Genomic DNA, 18,443 nt, shown 5'->3' on the forward strand with positions numbered 1-18,443 from the left:
GAGGTTAGGAATCCCCTTTACCATCAGGCGTCAAATGGTCATTTTGGGCTGACGTTAGCATCAAATTAGTTAAAATTTTATCGTGATTCGTCAAAATATCCTTATTGTGATTCGTCAGAGGTCTAAAATAATTACCCGTTACCGTTATTTTTGGAAAGAATTTAACGTGATTCGTCAAAATCAGTAGATTTTTTTATGATCATAAAGAAAATTAAATGAATACTTTATCATCATGCATAAAAAATTACCGTTAACGTCATTTGGCAAGATTTTTTAACATTATTCATCATGAAGATACCCCCATTATGACCCTCATAAGTGTCAATTAATTTTAAAAACTGATAAGGGAAGGGAAATATATTTAATTGATGTCACTGTGCTGCGCTGTTTTATGTGTGTCAATTAATTAAAAACTAAAAAGGTTAGTAATACACTTAAATAAGCTAGATCAATTTGCAATAAGTCTTCATAAAAGTGTAAATTAATTTCATAACTGAATGGGAGGGTCATATATTTAATTGAGGTCATTGAACTACAGCTGTATTACGTGTGTCAATTAATCAAAAACTATAAAGGTCAGTATAATACTTAAATGAGGTCACTGTGTATGTGTCAATTAAGGATATCCGAGGTATTCGGAATCCTCTGGTTTAATCCATGTAGGGCAATTAAAAATGTTGCATGCTAACCAATTCTTTTCTTTTTATAATTTTATTACAATCATAGTTAAAAAAGCCATTTTTAAAATCTTATAAAATCCTTGTTATTTTTTCAAGTTTTTGAAAGAAAAAAGGTGCCGATGTTAAATCTATAATAAATCTACAGAGAATCATGTTGAGTCGTGGACAAAATTTCTGAGATTAATTGTTGTGATTTCATGGAATGCTGCATACAAATAATGCAATACAAATTTTAAATGTTTGCAAAACCAATACTGCAATAATAATAAAAACAAAGCAAAATTTTTTATGAAATTACAGTAATTGAATCTATATGCCCTCATTAACAATATCCATACCATTTACAGCCGTAACAACTAAAATGATTGTATGTCAAAATACCTTGTAAGGCCATAGCAATATCTTTATCTTCTTCTTCATATCTGAAAATGGAAATAAGATTGAAAAAAATCATGAATTAACAGCTGTTTAACAGTAAATTCAGATCAAATTATTGAACTCGAATCCTGTCGAAGAAACTCTTTTAAATATTAGCATAATTTCAAAGACATTTTAGATATATAATGTATCATGGAATGAAGTGATGATACAGGGAATAACGGGTCAGAAACTGAAATCCTGGGTTATGTAATGTCACATGCATGGGTGAGTCATAGATAATCTAAGATGAACTTGTAAATTCCCTGGTCACACCTGCAATAATCAGGTCAGTTAACAGGTATGAATCCCCCAGTAAGATCAAATAAATTTTATTTGATGAAATCTAAAAAATGGTTTTGAACAATTCCTAGGACTCTGTAGATTTACCTGTTGTTCTTGGGATGATAAATTTGAGAATGAAATTGAAATTTGGTAGTCATAACTGGGATTACTGGGTAATCATAAACCTGGTGCAATTCAATACTGCACTAAAATAATCAATATAGAATAATATATAATAAAGACCTGCGCCATGAGCGCATGATACTTTTTCAACGAATAAAATTCCATTACTCCTCAATGTCATATAAAAAAAATTATCAACAAAACTAAAAGGAGTTTATTTTAATAGATAGCAGTCACCAAAGTTTCATGAAAACTGCTTTTTTGAGTTATTGTCCAAAATCTGGAAAACCACCCCCTTTTTATGAATAAAATCCCATAACTCAGAAACGTAAAATCTAAACCTTATAAAAATCAAAAGGGACCTTATGTCAATAGATATAAGCAATTCACTGAAGTTTCATGAAAATTGGTTAAAGCATACTTGAGTTACTGTCAGACATGTTGACAATGTTATACCATAATACGTCCCATCAACAGGCTTATAAAAAGGCTTATTTTGACCATCAACTGTAATCATCAATTAAAATTAAGAGTCTCAGAGTCAATTTCATATGCAGTAAGGGTCAACCATTTCTCCATTTTTACATAACAGTCACTGTTTATTTTTGCATAATTCTATACATGGTCTACCAACTGAAATGAACTGGTGCTTTTTTTTTTCTGAAAAAAAATTGAGGTCACAGAGCAAATATCTTCATGTCACAATGTCCAATGATGTGTTTTCCAACAAATGACCCCAAGTGTGCAGTTCATTAATAAAATTGAAATTGGAAACTTGTCTATTGTATCACACTCTTTCTTAAAAATATCATTTAAGAAAAAAAATTGAAAAGGGTCCCACGAACCCTGTGTCTGGCCTGCAATTGCTGCTGTAGGGATAAAAATGTAATGTTGTCTGTAAAAAGTAAGTCCTTTTATAAGTAAAATACAGATTTTAAAATCTAACTTTTTTCTTCATATGCTTTTTTTTTTGTCTTGAAGATTAGCTTCTGTCCAAGTTTTTTAACAATCAACAAAGGTTTGAAAATTTATTGTCAACAAAATTTAATCCCAGACTGTCTGTAAATGTTAACTGCAAAAAACTATCAGCAAATTTGAAAAATAAAAAAAAACTTTTTTCTAAATTTTGCTTCATCTCATAATCAGAAAAAAAATTGTGCCAAAGTTTCATGAAGTTTCATGAAGGTTAGACAAAGTAATTGATGTCTAACAAACACCAGATTGTATCTACAAAAAACTAAGTACTTTAATAAAGATCACTCAAAAGATGTTAATTTAATCACATGTTATATATGTAGACTTACACTCCCTAATTTAACACATGTCCTGCAGAACAGAAGTTGGCTTTTAAAGGGCAGCTGATGATATTTAGTAGTGTAATAACATTTCAATATTGGGAAAATGACATCATGAATACAAATTAACTCTTCTTCATACATGTGATGGACTGTGAAACTCAGATCAGGAGATTGGAGAATTTTGGTCAGGAGGTTAGGACTCTGATCAGGAGGTGTTTATTGACATGAATTTTGTCGTAAATGTAAAAGTGTGATGTAGAAATTGTCTTTTAAAGTGTTTTTTCTTCAACTTTCCATCCAAATGTAATATGTTAATAGTACCCTTGTACTTATAAATTTTCTTTATCTTTATTCCATCTAACATTCTACAATCTCTTTTTTTTTTTTTTTTTATCTTTATCCACTAAAACAATCACTGCTACAACAAACAATAGCTTTTCAAAAAAGCTAGCCGTCTCTTAGCTGATGACAGTGGAAAGTGTTCTTGTTGAAAATTGTAGTATAAGAATCAAATCGGTTGGTTTTGTTTCACACCCGGAATATGGCACATCAAAAGTCTTATTTGATGTTTTCGACCTAAATCCCTTTCGATGGGAACAACAACAAAAATATACCACCGTTCGTGCAACAAAAAACAAAAAAAAACATACAACAGACAGCAACCAACGACAACCACTTAATTGCAGGCTCCTGATTTTGGACAGGCATATACAGAATTTGGAGGGGTTAAACATGTTTGTGATCCTTCATCCCTCCCCTGACTTGGACAATGGTATAACAACACAGCATAAGAAAAATCTGTTGAAAAAACAGTTTGAAATGGCTTGACTTATCAAATCGGCATGAAGCACAAAAACAAACTAACATGAAGACAAAAAACACAAGGTACCGATATAATAGTACTCTCCGCTAGGGTAGAACATTTTATATTCTGAAGAAAGGGATGGGGCTGGCGGCGCGAAAATTTATTTTTACTTTTGTAAACATTCATATCCTCAACTATTCTGCATTTCATGTTGAAGAGTGTTCATTCTCATCCTGTCTTGTGCAAAGTCAATTATTTCAGTTCATACCAGGCCAAGTAATTCATTTTCAAAATCCTCATTCCCTCCCTGTTTTCGAGTCGAAATCAAATGGGTGTTCCCTTACTGAAAACTAATGAAAGGACATCATCAATTGTCTGAGAAAAAGTATGATCATAAACATCATTACCGTAAAAACTAGCTTTTGTTATAAATCAGGCCTTTGGTTTTTTTTCAAATGAATTCTTTCATTTTTTTCATAACTGACCTTTTTATAGCCGACCATACGGTATGCGTTTTTCACATTGTCGAGGACCGTACGGTTGCCTATAATTGCTTGCTTCAACATCTCCTAATTTTTATATTATACAACAAGTATTACATGTAAATGAGGTAAGGTCAGATGAACGCTGCAACAAAATCATGTACACTTTGTCAACATTCCATACACCAAATATATTTAACCCACTACTATCTGAGACTATACGGACTTGACCACTGAAACTTAACCTTATTCACTGATCCTTGAAATTAGGTAGAGGTCAGATGAATTATGTCTGACGGTCATGTAGGCCTTGCAAGGATACCATATATTAGTAACCAAATATAGTTATCCTAGAACTCATGATAATTGAGATATTCACATAACGAAAAAAGCTATACAGTTTTTTAGCAGTCACTTAACCATGAATATGAGGTCAAGGATAATGATTATATGACGGAAACATCGTAATACAATGAATCTATATACAAAGTATGAATCATCCAGTTCCTCTGCCCTCTACAAATAGCTTACGGTGTTGCCGCCACCACCATCAGATTGTATTATGTATGCCTCGCATTGCATTCTGCTACTTATGTCGAATGCGATTTAAAAAAAAAACAACTGAATTTAGCTTGCTTACCTAAACCTAGTCGGTGGGCTTTCAACTTAACAGTAGACAATGAGACGTAATAGCTACTACTAGCTTCGGCAATTTTTCTATGTTGCTTCGCTCTTATTAAAATTCGCGTGCTCTTATATATAAGCTCAAATGAAGAAAACGAAATCAGAGATCTATATTTTAATCAGATTGATGTTGTTTACAAGTGTTTGTGAAATACATCGATGCTGTTCAAAACTTTCATTTTGTAGATAATCTTTAACGTCATGTCAATTGTAGGCCAATTTATGTTCGATAAGTCATGTAAATTACACTTTATATAAGTGTGTAAGATGGAGTGATTAGCCTGCTGTTTCTAATTCTCATTTTGTTTTCATAACTTGTAACATAAACCCTCCCCCTTTTTCACCTTTTGCAGTTTTTTTTTATTTCTGTAAAGCAAATATATACTCAGACCTGCTAATTCATGCAATAAATTCTGTGTTAATATTCATCAGTTTTGGAACTAAGTATTATTTGATGTGCTTCCACGTTCACCAAAAGAAAATTGGATATTTACCAGAAAATCATGATGAACACATTCTATCAAAAGACGGACAAAATAACATTTTAGGAGGGCAACTTATAAATGTTAATATCTAAAAAACATCTCTAAAGATCACTTGTATCGAATCTTATGTAAAAATTCCGATTTTGGAACTTTTAAAAGGTCAAGGTCACTGTTATTTAACAGCTGAATGAAAATTGTAAATGTGCACCATATAAGTACAGATGTCAATCTCGAACCATAGTTGGCAATAAAATTGTCCAATTAGTCCTAAATATAGAAACTATAGTTATAATCCTTTGCATTATTCGAATTTATTTTGCTATAAACGCAAATATCTATGGGTGGCCAGCTGTCTAAACGTGACTCTTCGTATTCCTTGAAATTTTAGATTTGACCTTTAACCCAAATTTAAGAAAATCGTGACCACTATAGACAACGACGACATCAATATTTCGACGAGGCTTGTTCTCCTCTTTCCAATGATATAAAATACAGCTGTGTGTTATTCCGTTAACCCAAATCGATCAAATTTGTTGACTGGGCACCCTACTATAAAGACTACTAGAAGTTTGTTCTTGACCCTCCTCATTGTTTTAAGTAATATTCATTACTTATCATACTTTTCATTAGTGAGAGGTAGAGATCAGCCACTAGAATAGGCCTATTTTAAGCTTCATGATATTTGATGAGGTCGAGAAATTTAGGTGATATTTAAGCTAAGTCAAGGTTGAAGATTGAATCTGAAACTAATCAGTCAGGGGACTTACTTAAATGAGTGATTTTCTAAATCACTGATTCAAGTAACATTACTGGTATGTCCATAAAGGTTGGAAGTAAGAGTTGTCTTTCTTTAATAATCACCTATTTAAGTAGTACAAATTAATCACTAGACTAAGTGATTTAATTTTGTTGTAGCTTTAAATATAGAATACTAATGACCCAGGGACTAATTATGTTGCTAAAATTATCAGAACCAACATCTGTGTTGATAGGATGACCAGGTCATGTCAGGTGATGACATTGTACTAAATCTAGGATAATGACATAAAAATCACTTGTTTAAGTATCATACCTCAATTTCCTTCCAAAAAATCACTTCTTTTAAGTATCATTATTTTTATAACCCCCACTAATTTCAACACCCCCAAACAGTGAAATTTTGATCGCGAACAGTAGAATTTTATTACATAATCTATAAGATGAAACCTTGAATTTTACAGGAAAAATAAACCCTCTGCTGGGAAAAATCTTTTAAGAAAGTATCAGTTCATTATGTAAAGCCATTTTTATAGCATTTTTTCAACTAAAATAGAATTTGCAGCTAAATGATTGCATCAAAGGCATAAACCTTGCTGCTTAAAAGAAGCAAAAAGTTCATTTTTTTCAATTTTACTAATGAAAAGATATTCTCTAAACCTATGTGTTTAAAATTTTGGTAAAACTACAAAATCACAATTTGTGACAAAACTTCGAATTTGCTACTTAAATAAGTGATTTAAAAATCACTTATTTCAATAAGTCCCCTGACTGCTAATCAGATGTCAATACTTTTTTTCAAATGCAATTAAAATAACTGTCGTAAATGCTTTATATATTTGTCAAGCAATGTATCCCCTATGATGAAATAGCGTAACCATGCATCATAGCTATGTGTAGACATACTAATTGTAAAAAAATATTTGATCGCTAGGGTATTTTCCTTTTACCAGACTGAGACATATATGTGCTTTTACCACAAAAAGGTCGCACCCCTCTTTCAGAGATAAAAATTCCCGTTAAAATTAATATTTAATCGAACATATCTCCCTTTTCGTCATTTTTGATTATTGCTTTTGGTTTTTTTACTAAGTATAATATTTATAATCTAGGCTAAGAAAAAAGCACAATGTTTTCATAAGTATGCTTTCATGAACAAGATGTATGTAACAGTGAGCGACTGGATAGAACACTGTGTTTACAATATTTCAGGAGTTTCGGCTATTTATAGATAAGTGTTACCTGTGTACCGATTTGCATGATTGGTAACCAGGCAAAATCTAATTGCTAAAATAGAGAGTTCAATTCCGACACTTTACGGGATCAAAAGACATTTACTAGGTTTCGAATTGTCCCAACCAATCAACACAAGTTAGCTATGATAGAGCTGGGAACAGTATATATGTTCCTGGATAGAGTCAGCAATATTTTCCAATCAGATAGTAAGAAGCATTCAGCCCGCAGACTGTCCATCGTTCAACTCTTAATAACGTCTCCTCAGAGACATTAACATTGTAAAACATCCTAGAAACTTAATCAGACCAAATATATAAATGGAAGTTTTTAACGACCTTGACTGGCAATACAGCCCTTGCAGGGTCGGTCATACCAAATACAAAGGTCAAATTTATTATAAAAATTTCAATTTAAGCCTTGAAAAGAAGTATAGAACCCTCAAATAATTTCCAAATTATTATTTTTTAATTTGTCTTGAGGCATTTAAAATCATTAAATACCATCCTTATATGATTATTTGTTCAATTTATATTTCATTTATATTCTTTAAACAGTTTACATTATTTAAAGGAAAGTAACTTAAAACAGGAAAAAAAAAGAGAAGTAACCCAAAATTTATTTCAAGTATTTTTAAATACACAAAGTTTTTATTACACAATGGCAGTTAGCCTGAGGTAAAAATCGTTGATTACCAGAATTTTTGACACCCAAGCTCGCAAGTGAAGCCATATAATAATGCATGTTCTTTGATTTAATTTACAGGTAAAATTTAACTTCAGGTAATGTCAGTTACACCAGATATGTTTGGTACTCTCGGGTTTTTACCTCTTCAATAAACATTGTAGTAAGAAATGATCAAAAATGGCGGCTGAAAGTTTTCATTCATGAAATATTTCATACACGGGATTTTTTTCTCTTCAACGGGAGGACGGGGAAGACCCCTGAAAACGGGATTATTGTACTCCCGTTGGGAGGTTCACATGTATGCTTCTTTCTAAGTTGATATTTTGTGTTGCTGATATTTTTTTCAGAATACTGTTTAGTCTTTTTACTATATTTTTTTTTATCAAAATGCAAAAAGTGAGTAAAAATCCACATATAAGGGCAATAACTGTATGGTGACTGACAATTTTCAGCTAAATGTTGACTTATTTATAGATCTTAAATCTTTCATCAATGATTATTTTTGCTTTTCAATATATATTAATGAGTGGCTTAAAAATGTCATTTAAATGTTCTTTGTATCTGTTATATTTTCTTCAAAAGTAAAAAAAAAGCATTTTACCCCTATGTTCTATTTTAGCCATAGTGTCTATGTTTCTTGACGTACAAGGAAATAAAATATAAAATTTATACTAGATACTCTGAAACTCATTCTGCCCAAGTTTGGCTGAAATTGATTCAGCAGTTTCAAAGGAGAAGATTTTTTAAAGTAAGCAAACTAGATGAACAAATTAGGAAAAATTGTCTATAAAGGACAATAACTCCTTAAGAGGTCAACTGACAATTTTGGTCATTACACTTTTTAATAGATCTTACTTTGCTGAACATTTTTGCTGTTTACAGTTTATCTTTATCTATAATAATATTCAAGATAATAACCAAAAACTGCAAAATTTCCTTAAAATCATCAATTCAGGGGCAATAACCTAAAAAATCAGATACCCAATTTTGCTGATAATTTCAGGGCAGGTAGACCTTGACCTAATGAATACTTTAACTTCTTGTCTGATTTGCTCTAAATGCTTTATTTTTGGGATATAAGCCAAAAATTGCATTTTACCCCAATGTTCTATTTTTAGCCATGGTGTCCATGTTTTTTGACGAAACAGAAAATAAAACACAAACTTCATAACCCTAAGGAATATTCAGATTAAGTTTGGTTGGAATTGGTTCAGTAGTTTCAGAGAAAAAGATGTTTGAAATAGTTTACACCGGAGGTACGATGACGGACGCCAAGTGATGGCAAAAGCTCACATTTCCTATGGAAGGGAGGACAACAATAAATTACAACAGACGACAGAAGACAGTCACCAAGAGACAGCAAAAGATAACTCTGGCCCTTTGGACCAGTTGAGCTGAAAAAGTGGATTTCCCATTCAACTCCTTATCATTAAGATATACTGTAACAAATAAGATTGATGTTTGGTGTTTAACACCACTTTCAGCACTATTGGCTATTTCGTGGCAGCCAGTTTTTATTGGTTGGGAAAGCAAGAGTACTTTGAGAGAACCACGACCTTCGGCAGGAAAACTGACAATTCTAGTCAATTAAGAGTTGTAGAGAGCACCTGCCATGTGTGATATATTATTTTTCCATAAGATTTTTTAAAGTGTGATGTACTACTTTTGGGACACAAAATAGAGAAAAGTTCATAAGCTCTTACTTTAAATATGGACAATTTCATGTTAATTAATGGGGTTTTGAATTCAGTTTGTCAGCTTCAGACATACTCATGTTTTACCTTTTTCAATTGACCAAATCACTACTTCGCCTAAAAATTCATTACCCATTGTTTTTAGTGTAATTTTACACCCCTTATTGCTACTTGATGCATAAAATATGAAGAAATAAATTGGGGAGTGCTTGTCGGTAATACACAGCTGTCCCATTAAGGAGTATATTTGTCGACAACAAAAATGAAAGGAGGATAACTGTGTTCCTGGACTAGTTGTCTCTCAACGCATCATTCTTACATCTAATAAATTTAAGGTGGTACCAAACACCTTGACTAAAATTAATTTGGCTCCTTTAATTTTCATAAAATTTGGACAAAATATTTACTTTGACCCTTGAAAAAAAATATAAAGATTTCAAAAAACTTGGACCACACACTTTATTGGAAAAATTTCATTGGATATATAGCAGTTTGACAATCACTAATTTTGATCATTGAGAAGCTTAATATTTCCTTAACAATAGAACGTGATCAAAACATTAAGCTGATTTTTACAGAGTTACCTCCCTGTAGTGTTATGTACCACCTTAAACATGTCATTTTATTCCTTCTGGCTCAGATTTAGGCAGTGAGTCAGGATCTCAAACTATAAATACTGTCGATAAAAATGTATTCTCTTTAAAACTTGATTTTGAGGATTTAGAAAAACTCTGCATACAAGCCTATAGAAAATTTGTATTTTGAGAACAATGAATTTGTGGTTCCCTTCTACCAACGAAATCCACAAATAAGTACCCCACGAAATATAATGAATGCACATTATATGAATTGAATGTAATTATTCTATTTCTTACCGAATTCTATCTTCATCAATACTGTCAACAATTATATTTCTTTGGTTAACAACATCCAGTAACTTCTGTATTAATTGCTCTTCTTCAACTTTATCTTCTTCTGTTTTGTATTTTTCTAGAAAAAACAACAAAAAAAACCAAAAAATTAACAGATGTTTTCCAAACAGTTAATTAACTGATTAAAAAACAAATAATACTTGAACTTCATTGCATGTAGAAAGTAATGCTGAACAAGACCAATACCGGGTCGAGACCTGAGTCTTTGTGTTTAATTGATTGAAATTTCAAACTAAACGCAAACAGGAAGTAGCTGCATGGCAGATCTAAAATTTGCTTACACCCTACAACTCAGCATTATCAACCTCAAATCAATATATGATACAAATTTATTTTACAATTCTGATCAAGGATGTACATATTACTACATGAAATACCACCGCTTTTAAATTTTTGTTTTAAATTTTTTAAAAGGCGCATTAGCTGTGAGATATGAAAAAAGTCAACTATGATTTTTATATGTTCAATCATTAATGAAAGTGAAATAGTGAAATATTAATTCGCTTTCAGCAGCCAGTTTTGTTCAATTTTGTCAAAATAAGCTAAGAAACATCACTGAATAATTATTCACTTGCAAGTGAATAACTCGACCTCATTGAATCGGTACTCATGTGACCCTCAATTTAACCCCATTGCTAGAGATGGGTTATGCATAAATTAGACATGTTCAGCTATTAAAAGGAAGAGAATGTCAACCTTGAAAGTGAAACAATGGTAAACCATTCTTATACCGGTAAAAACGATGATTAACATTCAATCCACAAAAACTCATTCTTATGCAGGTAAAAACGATGATTAACATATTTTTTTAATCTATAAAATGAAATCAAATAGACCTAGAAAAATCCAATTGCACATGTTCACTATATATTTATATCTATATTTATGTTTATATCAGGTTATATGACTGTCGGCAGTTTTCGGAGGTCACCTCAATGGTTAATTAGATGGTCTCTAGACTAAAATACACACGAAATGATGATACTAATATCGAGCCCAAGCATCAGAAAATTGTTTATTTTAGACTTTTTATAATTTGGATATACGTTTTAGTATGTTATAAATCAATTAAGAGAATTTGAGTCAAATCAGTGAACATAAATTTGACAGCTAATGCCCCTTTAACTCTAAGATACATAGGATAATTCAAATAGCATCAGTATAACCTAGTTCGTCAATTTTAGTATCATGACCTTTTGACCTCAGTCAGGAACAAATTTGACATCAAAGTCAAAGCAGCAAAGGCAGCAACTGCCTGTTATAATCACATTTTAACTCTTTTTATTATGGTTAGTGATACTGTTTTAAGGATGTTCGCTCCTCTTGTTTTTGAATTTTTGCAAGATATTCGGAAACCTCTGGTTTTATCCATGTAGTGTCATTAAAAAAATTTGCCCACTAACCCCTACTTTTCTCTCTATAATATGATTACATATAGTTTAAAATGTCATTTTTTAAAATCTTATAAAATCCTTGTTATTTTTTCATTGTTTTTGAAAGAAAAAAGGTGCCAATGTTAAATGTATGAAAAATCTAGAGAGAATTATTTCCCGCCAAATTTTAAATGGCTCATATCTCAAAAACAAGCACACTGACCCTTCAATTTTTTCTGCTTATTTAGTTCCTTTATTTATATACTATCAATTTATAACAATCTTTTAAAAAGCTTGATATTTTGAAACAGAGTAGCGAACATCCTTAAGCAAACAAACATATATTAACCATCCCATTCATTTTAGTTTTGATCATTTACATTTGGAACTTACATTCCTTTGCAATTTAAATTTAATCAGTTATCACTACAGGCATGCGTATACATTTAAAATTTAGAACCTACCATAATGTGTATAAATAATTTCAATTTACACCTCTGCATCTGTTAACATAAGTAGCATGAATTTATGAGACTTAACATCTGTTGTATTGAATAATTTCAATTTACACCTCAGCATTTGTTTAAATCAGTTACATGTATATTTAGAACCTAATCATCTGTTGTGTATTAAATAAGTTTAGATTTAGACCTGATATATGCATCTGTTTACATCAATAGCAAGTATATTTTGCACCTAACATTTGTTGTTTTCAATATATTTATATTTATACCTGAACATCTATTGACATCAGTAGAATTGGGTTTTTTTTTGGACCTAACAACTGTTGTATTAAATCTTTTATATTTACACCATGGTATCTGTTTAAAGTATACACAGTAGTTTATATTTGGGACCTACCATCCATTGTATTAAATACAGTTATATCTAGACCTGAACATATGTTTAAATCAGAAGCAAGTATTTGGGGACCAAACATTTCTTTGTATTAAATATGTCTACATATAGACCTAAACATTTGTTTACATCAGTAGAATGTTGGGTTTTTTTGGGACCTAACACCTGTTGTATTAAAAACATTTATATCTAGACCTTAGCATCTGTTTACATCAGTAGCATGTATTTGGGGACCAAACATTTCTTAGTATTAAATACGTCTTTATATAGACCTGAACATCTGTTTACATCAGTAGAATGTTGGTTTTTTTTTTAAAGTATAGGGGCCCGCCGGGCCAGAGAATGTCTTATGTCCACTTGGACCAGTAGGAAAATATTTTCGGGCCAGAAGGACCCAAGGGTTTTCGTCTGCCCAGTATTCGTACTTTCTTTTTTCCTTAATCAATATGCAGATACGAGATACCGAATAAAAATAATGACCAATCAAATTTCTCATTATCTGGCGATAAAGCGATAACGCATGTCCGTGATTTCGCGAGACTTCAGTTATCAAAATGGCAGCCCCCATAATATTTTAATAAAAAACAGAGATGGAGCGTTTTCTACATAATTTTAACCCACAGAAACGTCCCGCTGCAGCTAATTGTGAAGATCAAAAGGAGAAACGAAAAAGTACGAAACAGAAAAACTGAAGAGAGAATTTATTACATAGTGGAAAGCTACTTATAGGTGGCTGGAGAATACGGATCATGGGATGATTTGTAAAATCTGTACCAAGTTTGATAAAAATGGAATGTTTGTGACTGGCTGTACAAACTTCAAAAGAGACTCAATCAACCAACACCAAAAAGCTCTTTTAAATCACTGTTAAGTGTGGTCATCAATTTCTTCTGCCTGCATTTTAAATTAATTTAATGTTTAAAATTGCTTCAATGGAAGGTTGGATCATTTCCCCAGTGCTTTCCCAGGATACTTATAATTTGTTTTAATTTAACACGCCCAACACCAAGGGAGCTGTGAAAAAATTAAATATGTACAAAACTGGCAAATGATCCAATGGGAAACTTGAAAATTTGAACTAAACACTATGCAGAGTCCAGACATGGTAGACTAACATGGTAGGCCATAAGGAGGAGGCTTCTTCCAACACATTCTGTATGTGCCTGTCTCTAGTCAGGAGCTTGTAATTCAGTGGTTGTAGTTTGTTGCTGTATATCATATTTGTTTTTTGTTTATTGCTTTGCACATAAATCAGGCAGTTAGTTTTCTTCCTCATTGTTGAAGGCTGTATAGTGACCAATAGTTGTTTACTTCTATGTCATTTGGTCTCTGGTGGAGAGTTTGGTGTACAGTGACCTATATTTGTTAACTTCTGAGTCATTTGGTCTCTGGTGGGGAGTTGTCTCATTGGCAATCATACCACATCTGCTTGGTCTCTGGTGGGGAGTTGTCTCATTGGCAATCATACCACATCTCCTTGGTCTCTGGTGGGGAGTTGTCTCATTGGCAATCATACAACATCTGCTTATTTTTACATTAACATAAAATTGAGAATGGAAATGGGGAATGAGTCAAAGAGACAACAACCCGACCATAGAGCAGACAACAGCCGAAGGCCACCAATGGGTCTTCAATGCAGCGAGAAACTCCTGCACCCGGAGGCGTCCTTCAGCTGGCCCCTAAACAAATATGTATACTAGTTCGGTGATAATGGATGTCATACTAAACTCCAAACTATACACAAGAAACTTAAAATTAAAAATGGTACAAGACTAACAAAGGCCAGAGGCTCTTGACTTGGGACAGGCACAAAAATGCAGCGGGGTTAAACATTTCAAAAATAAACTGTGTGACACAATTTTAATTCTGAAAATATTTGATAACATAAATATAATGCTCAAAGATTGACTGTTATCTACATGGATTATCACATCAGAGGCTCTAAGAATGCAGTATTTTGCATCTAAAAATCAAAAAAAATCTTGGGAGGGCAAACCCCCCATTTTAAGCTACCCCTGTTGTATTAAAAACATTTATATCTAGACCTTAGCATTTGTTTATATCATACACCATAGCATTTATATTTGGAATCTAGCGTCCATTTGTATCCTACACTTTAGTACCAGCCTCCTATTGCATTTCTGGCATCCATAACAAGGTACCTACCATTTTTTTGTAATAATGCCCTCAGCTGTCTGTCAATTTCATTCTGTTCACCTTCCAATTCTTGTGCCCTAGATCTGTAATCAAATATGTAAATTTTGATTACAAATGTCTTTAAAAGTTGTAAAGGACAATTGCATAAAGGTTGTTGGGCTCTTTTTAGTTTAGAGTTATCTGAAAGGGAAGTAAGCATCTATATCACAAAAATATGCTACTTCAAAAGACTATTAAAATTTAGGCCAAACATGCTTTTGAACTCCGCTTCATGTACATCTTTGCTTCATCCGTCAATAAAAGGTGTTCAAAAGGAAATATTTCCTAAATTTTACTGTTAACATTATACTGTGAATCATTGCCTTTGTGTGAGGTCGAAATATCCTTGTATCAACCTCATACAAAGGCTGCAATTGATATATTATTATTGTCAATACGTCAGATATAGGGCAGAAATTCATTTGATTGGTTTTTATAATTGCATCACAAAGTATTGAGGTTTTTATATTTCTATTTATAATTATTTTATAAATAACTATACATTATCACTTTTCTATCTGCTGTTTCCCAGTCTTAATATATGAGCTGCATTGGATAGAAATCGACCTTCTGCAAGTGCACATATACATGAACGTGTATAAGACTTTGATTTATTTTGGAACATTCAAATACAAAATAAAAGAGGAATTTTGGTCTGTTTTATGGGGTTTTTATAACAACTCAATTTTCAAACAGTTACAGACTTTCCATAGAGATTTTTTTTCAACCCGAAATTTAGGTTAACAGATGTATTGATATTCATTTTCATAAGATGGATTTCTATCCACCACAGCTCATATGGGCATAGGACATTTGAGCAAAAATAAAAAATGCACATAGGGTCATTTGAGTGCCGACATCATAGGACATTTTAGAGCTGGAACTGGATTTTCAAATAGGACGTTTGAGCAAAATTCCCTGTGATACATTTATATGAATTAAGAAAATATTTTTAAAAAGTAAGAAAAAAGAGTACTAAGTTTTTAGAAATAAATATATTTTATTTGATTTTACATCCAAGTAATTCGACCGGTTCTGGCTGAGTTAATGGTAGTGTAGTCCTGAGTTGATCTCTACTTACCAATCAATGTACATGTTAAAATGGATATAATTTTGACCGAGACTTATAAAAGAAAAAACAGCCTTGTTTGTGAAAGTTTCTGATATAGAGTGGACAAAACACTAAAAGGAAAACGCAAAGCCGATGATGATATAGTTCCACGTCCTTCGAAAATTATCCATACCGAGTTACAGAACATGGGTGGGGCAAACCTAAAATCTGAAGACATTAGCAGAGTTTCAAAGGCTATATCGATATAGAAAGAGACGTAAATCTCTACCTGCACTTCCAAAATCTAGAAAGGAAACCCTTGAATGGTTAACGAAGATGAATATTGAGACAAATAGATTTGAAAATTTTGTACAGGTTAATGATCAACAAACAAACGGAAGAGGTACTCATTCATCATTCTTATTTTTTCGCTTAAGTGTCTTATACTTATTTTTATTTTCGCTCAAATGTTCTGATATATCGGCACTCAAATGTCTTATACTTTGGCGCTCAAATGTCCTGCCATTTCACTCAAATGTCCATTGCCGGCTCACATATAGTTTAAACATCAACAGGCATGACAGAAAAGAGGGCTCTTTAGTTTTTGCTTCCAGATGCTATTCACATGAATTTGAGGCTCCAAGGAGTCTGCATTGCTCATCTGATATTGATGAATAAAATTGTTACAATGCAATAAGAACATTTGTATTTAATGGAAAATATGTGGTCCAAAAGCTTTTTGCTGGACAGTCTGTTTTTAGTTTTTAATTACCCATTCACTTTACAAGTACTGTTTTACAAATATACTGGACCAAATTTCACTTAAGAATTTACAGTATAATATGTAAATGACTGATGACAAGTGTAACACAAAAACCAAGAATTAAAAGATGAGCTTTTAAGTTTAATTCAAAAATATGCATTAAAATGTGATTAGAAATAATATCTTGCTCAAGTATAAAACCTAGTGGGAAATAATTTGCATTTAAAAAGTCTAAATGATATTGCATCTTTAAATCATCTAAAAGAACCCTGGATTCCTCTATTCAATTATTAGCTATATTATTGTCCTGCTTAAAAAAAAATTAAAACGACTGCTTTTCTTAAAGATAGTAACTTTCATACATACAAAGATTAATATTAAGAGTTATTCCCCCTTACTTACAAATAGATCAGATCAGCCTCCTTTCTGACAAGCTCATTCTTGTTGTTAACTAATTCAAACCATTCTACCATCATCTTGTCATCCTCTTCTTCTTGGACTGAAAAAAATTAAACAGTTCAATGACTCAAAGAAATCAGTGCACAACTATTTTTTTGGATCTCATATCTCCTTTAATTGATCTGTAAACTTATTTCTGTCAACAATATGGCCTATGAAGTAAATACCATGTTTTTAAACCATGTTAGTTCATTCCTAGTAGTATCAACATACTCAGATATTAACTTACATTAAGGTTTTCAAACTCAAATACAGAATTTGTTTTTACATCAAATAACTTTTCAAAGGAAGGTAAAAGCATAATTAATGATTATAGAAGATTTCTCAGGTATAAATTCTGGTATATTTGTGACAAATTTAAAGCCTGTTTTTTTTAATTTTAATTCAAATACATTGATGGGATTGCAAATCATACACAAGAAAATGCGTGAAATATTGGGGTTGTATTACCAGTCACCATAGATACTGACGATTGTGCACACCGATTAATTCACTGACTACCCTTCACCATTTGTTTTAATAGTACAACGCAATTCAGAATTAATGTTATAAGCTCTGTTTTTTTTAAGTTAGAATTCATTAGGTTTTACTTATCAATATCTAATATCAATTATTTCTTAAAATTTAAGGTTAAAAAAGGGACTTAAAGAATGTACAAGTGTTAATTATTATTAGTAAAATTTCCAGTTTAAAAAAAATCAAGTAACGTAAAAACTACAAAAAAAGAAAATCTACTTTATTTAGTGACTTCTTAATTTTCTTCATTAATTTTAATTAGCTAAATAAATCTGAATTGCTACCAAAGTAAGATAAAAAAAAAAAAAAATCTAAAATTGTGAAATAATATCAAAGTAAATGAAAATATAAAATGTGCATTTTTTATTTATAATAATACATTACTAAACCAAATATAATATTTTTAAATCCATCCATACATTTTAGGAATTTTGTCTCCAAACCAAACTAAAATTGCTCTTTTTGCCCATTCCATGCAATAATTTAAAATGTAAAATTTACTGTTAATGGTTCACTGCATACCCACACTGTGAAAGGCTTTATCTCTTACCCATGGGAGTAATGTCTAACTCATCTAAGTCTGTAAGGAATGTAATAAAGTCAGCATGGTTTTGGTATTGGTGACCTGGAGGATGTTGAGTTCTTAACAAGAAAAAATTTTTGCCA

At 31.8% G+C, this 18,443-nt stretch overlaps 1 protein-coding gene across 11 annotated transcripts in view; it reads right to left on the bottom strand.

The window, feature by feature from the left end:
* The window catches only part of LOC127708383 (MICAL-like protein 1), a 69,617-nt gene that overhangs the window by 7,851 nt on the left and 43,323 nt on the right, over positions 1-18,443 (bottom strand). For 6 of the 11 annotated variants that reach the window (XM_052213245.1, XM_052213244.1, XM_052213250.1 and 3 more), the window contains 5 exons: positions 18,328-18,357; positions 17,205-17,301; positions 14,959-15,032; positions 10,505-10,619; positions 1,062-1,102 (listed from right to left, as the gene is read on the bottom strand). In XM_052213245.1, coding sequence (XP_052069205.1) covers positions 1,062-1,102; positions 10,505-10,619; positions 14,959-15,032; positions 17,205-17,301; positions 18,328-18,357 — 357 coding nt within the window. Of the gene's footprint in view, positions 1-1,061; positions 1,103-10,504; positions 10,620-14,958; positions 15,033-17,204; positions 17,302-18,278; positions 18,358-18,443 lie in introns of those variants that run through there. The other 5 variants (XM_052213251.1, XM_052213252.1, XR_007985258.1 and 2 more) reach the window with 4 other exon arrangements.

This window comes from Mytilus californianus, unplaced genomic scaffold (assembly GCF_021869535.1).
Source record: "Mytilus californianus isolate M0D057914Y unplaced genomic scaffold, xbMytCali1.0.p SCAF_7, whole genome shotgun sequence".
Lineage (NCBI taxonomy): Eukaryota > Metazoa > Mollusca > Bivalvia > Mytilida > Mytilidae > Mytilus > Mytilus californianus.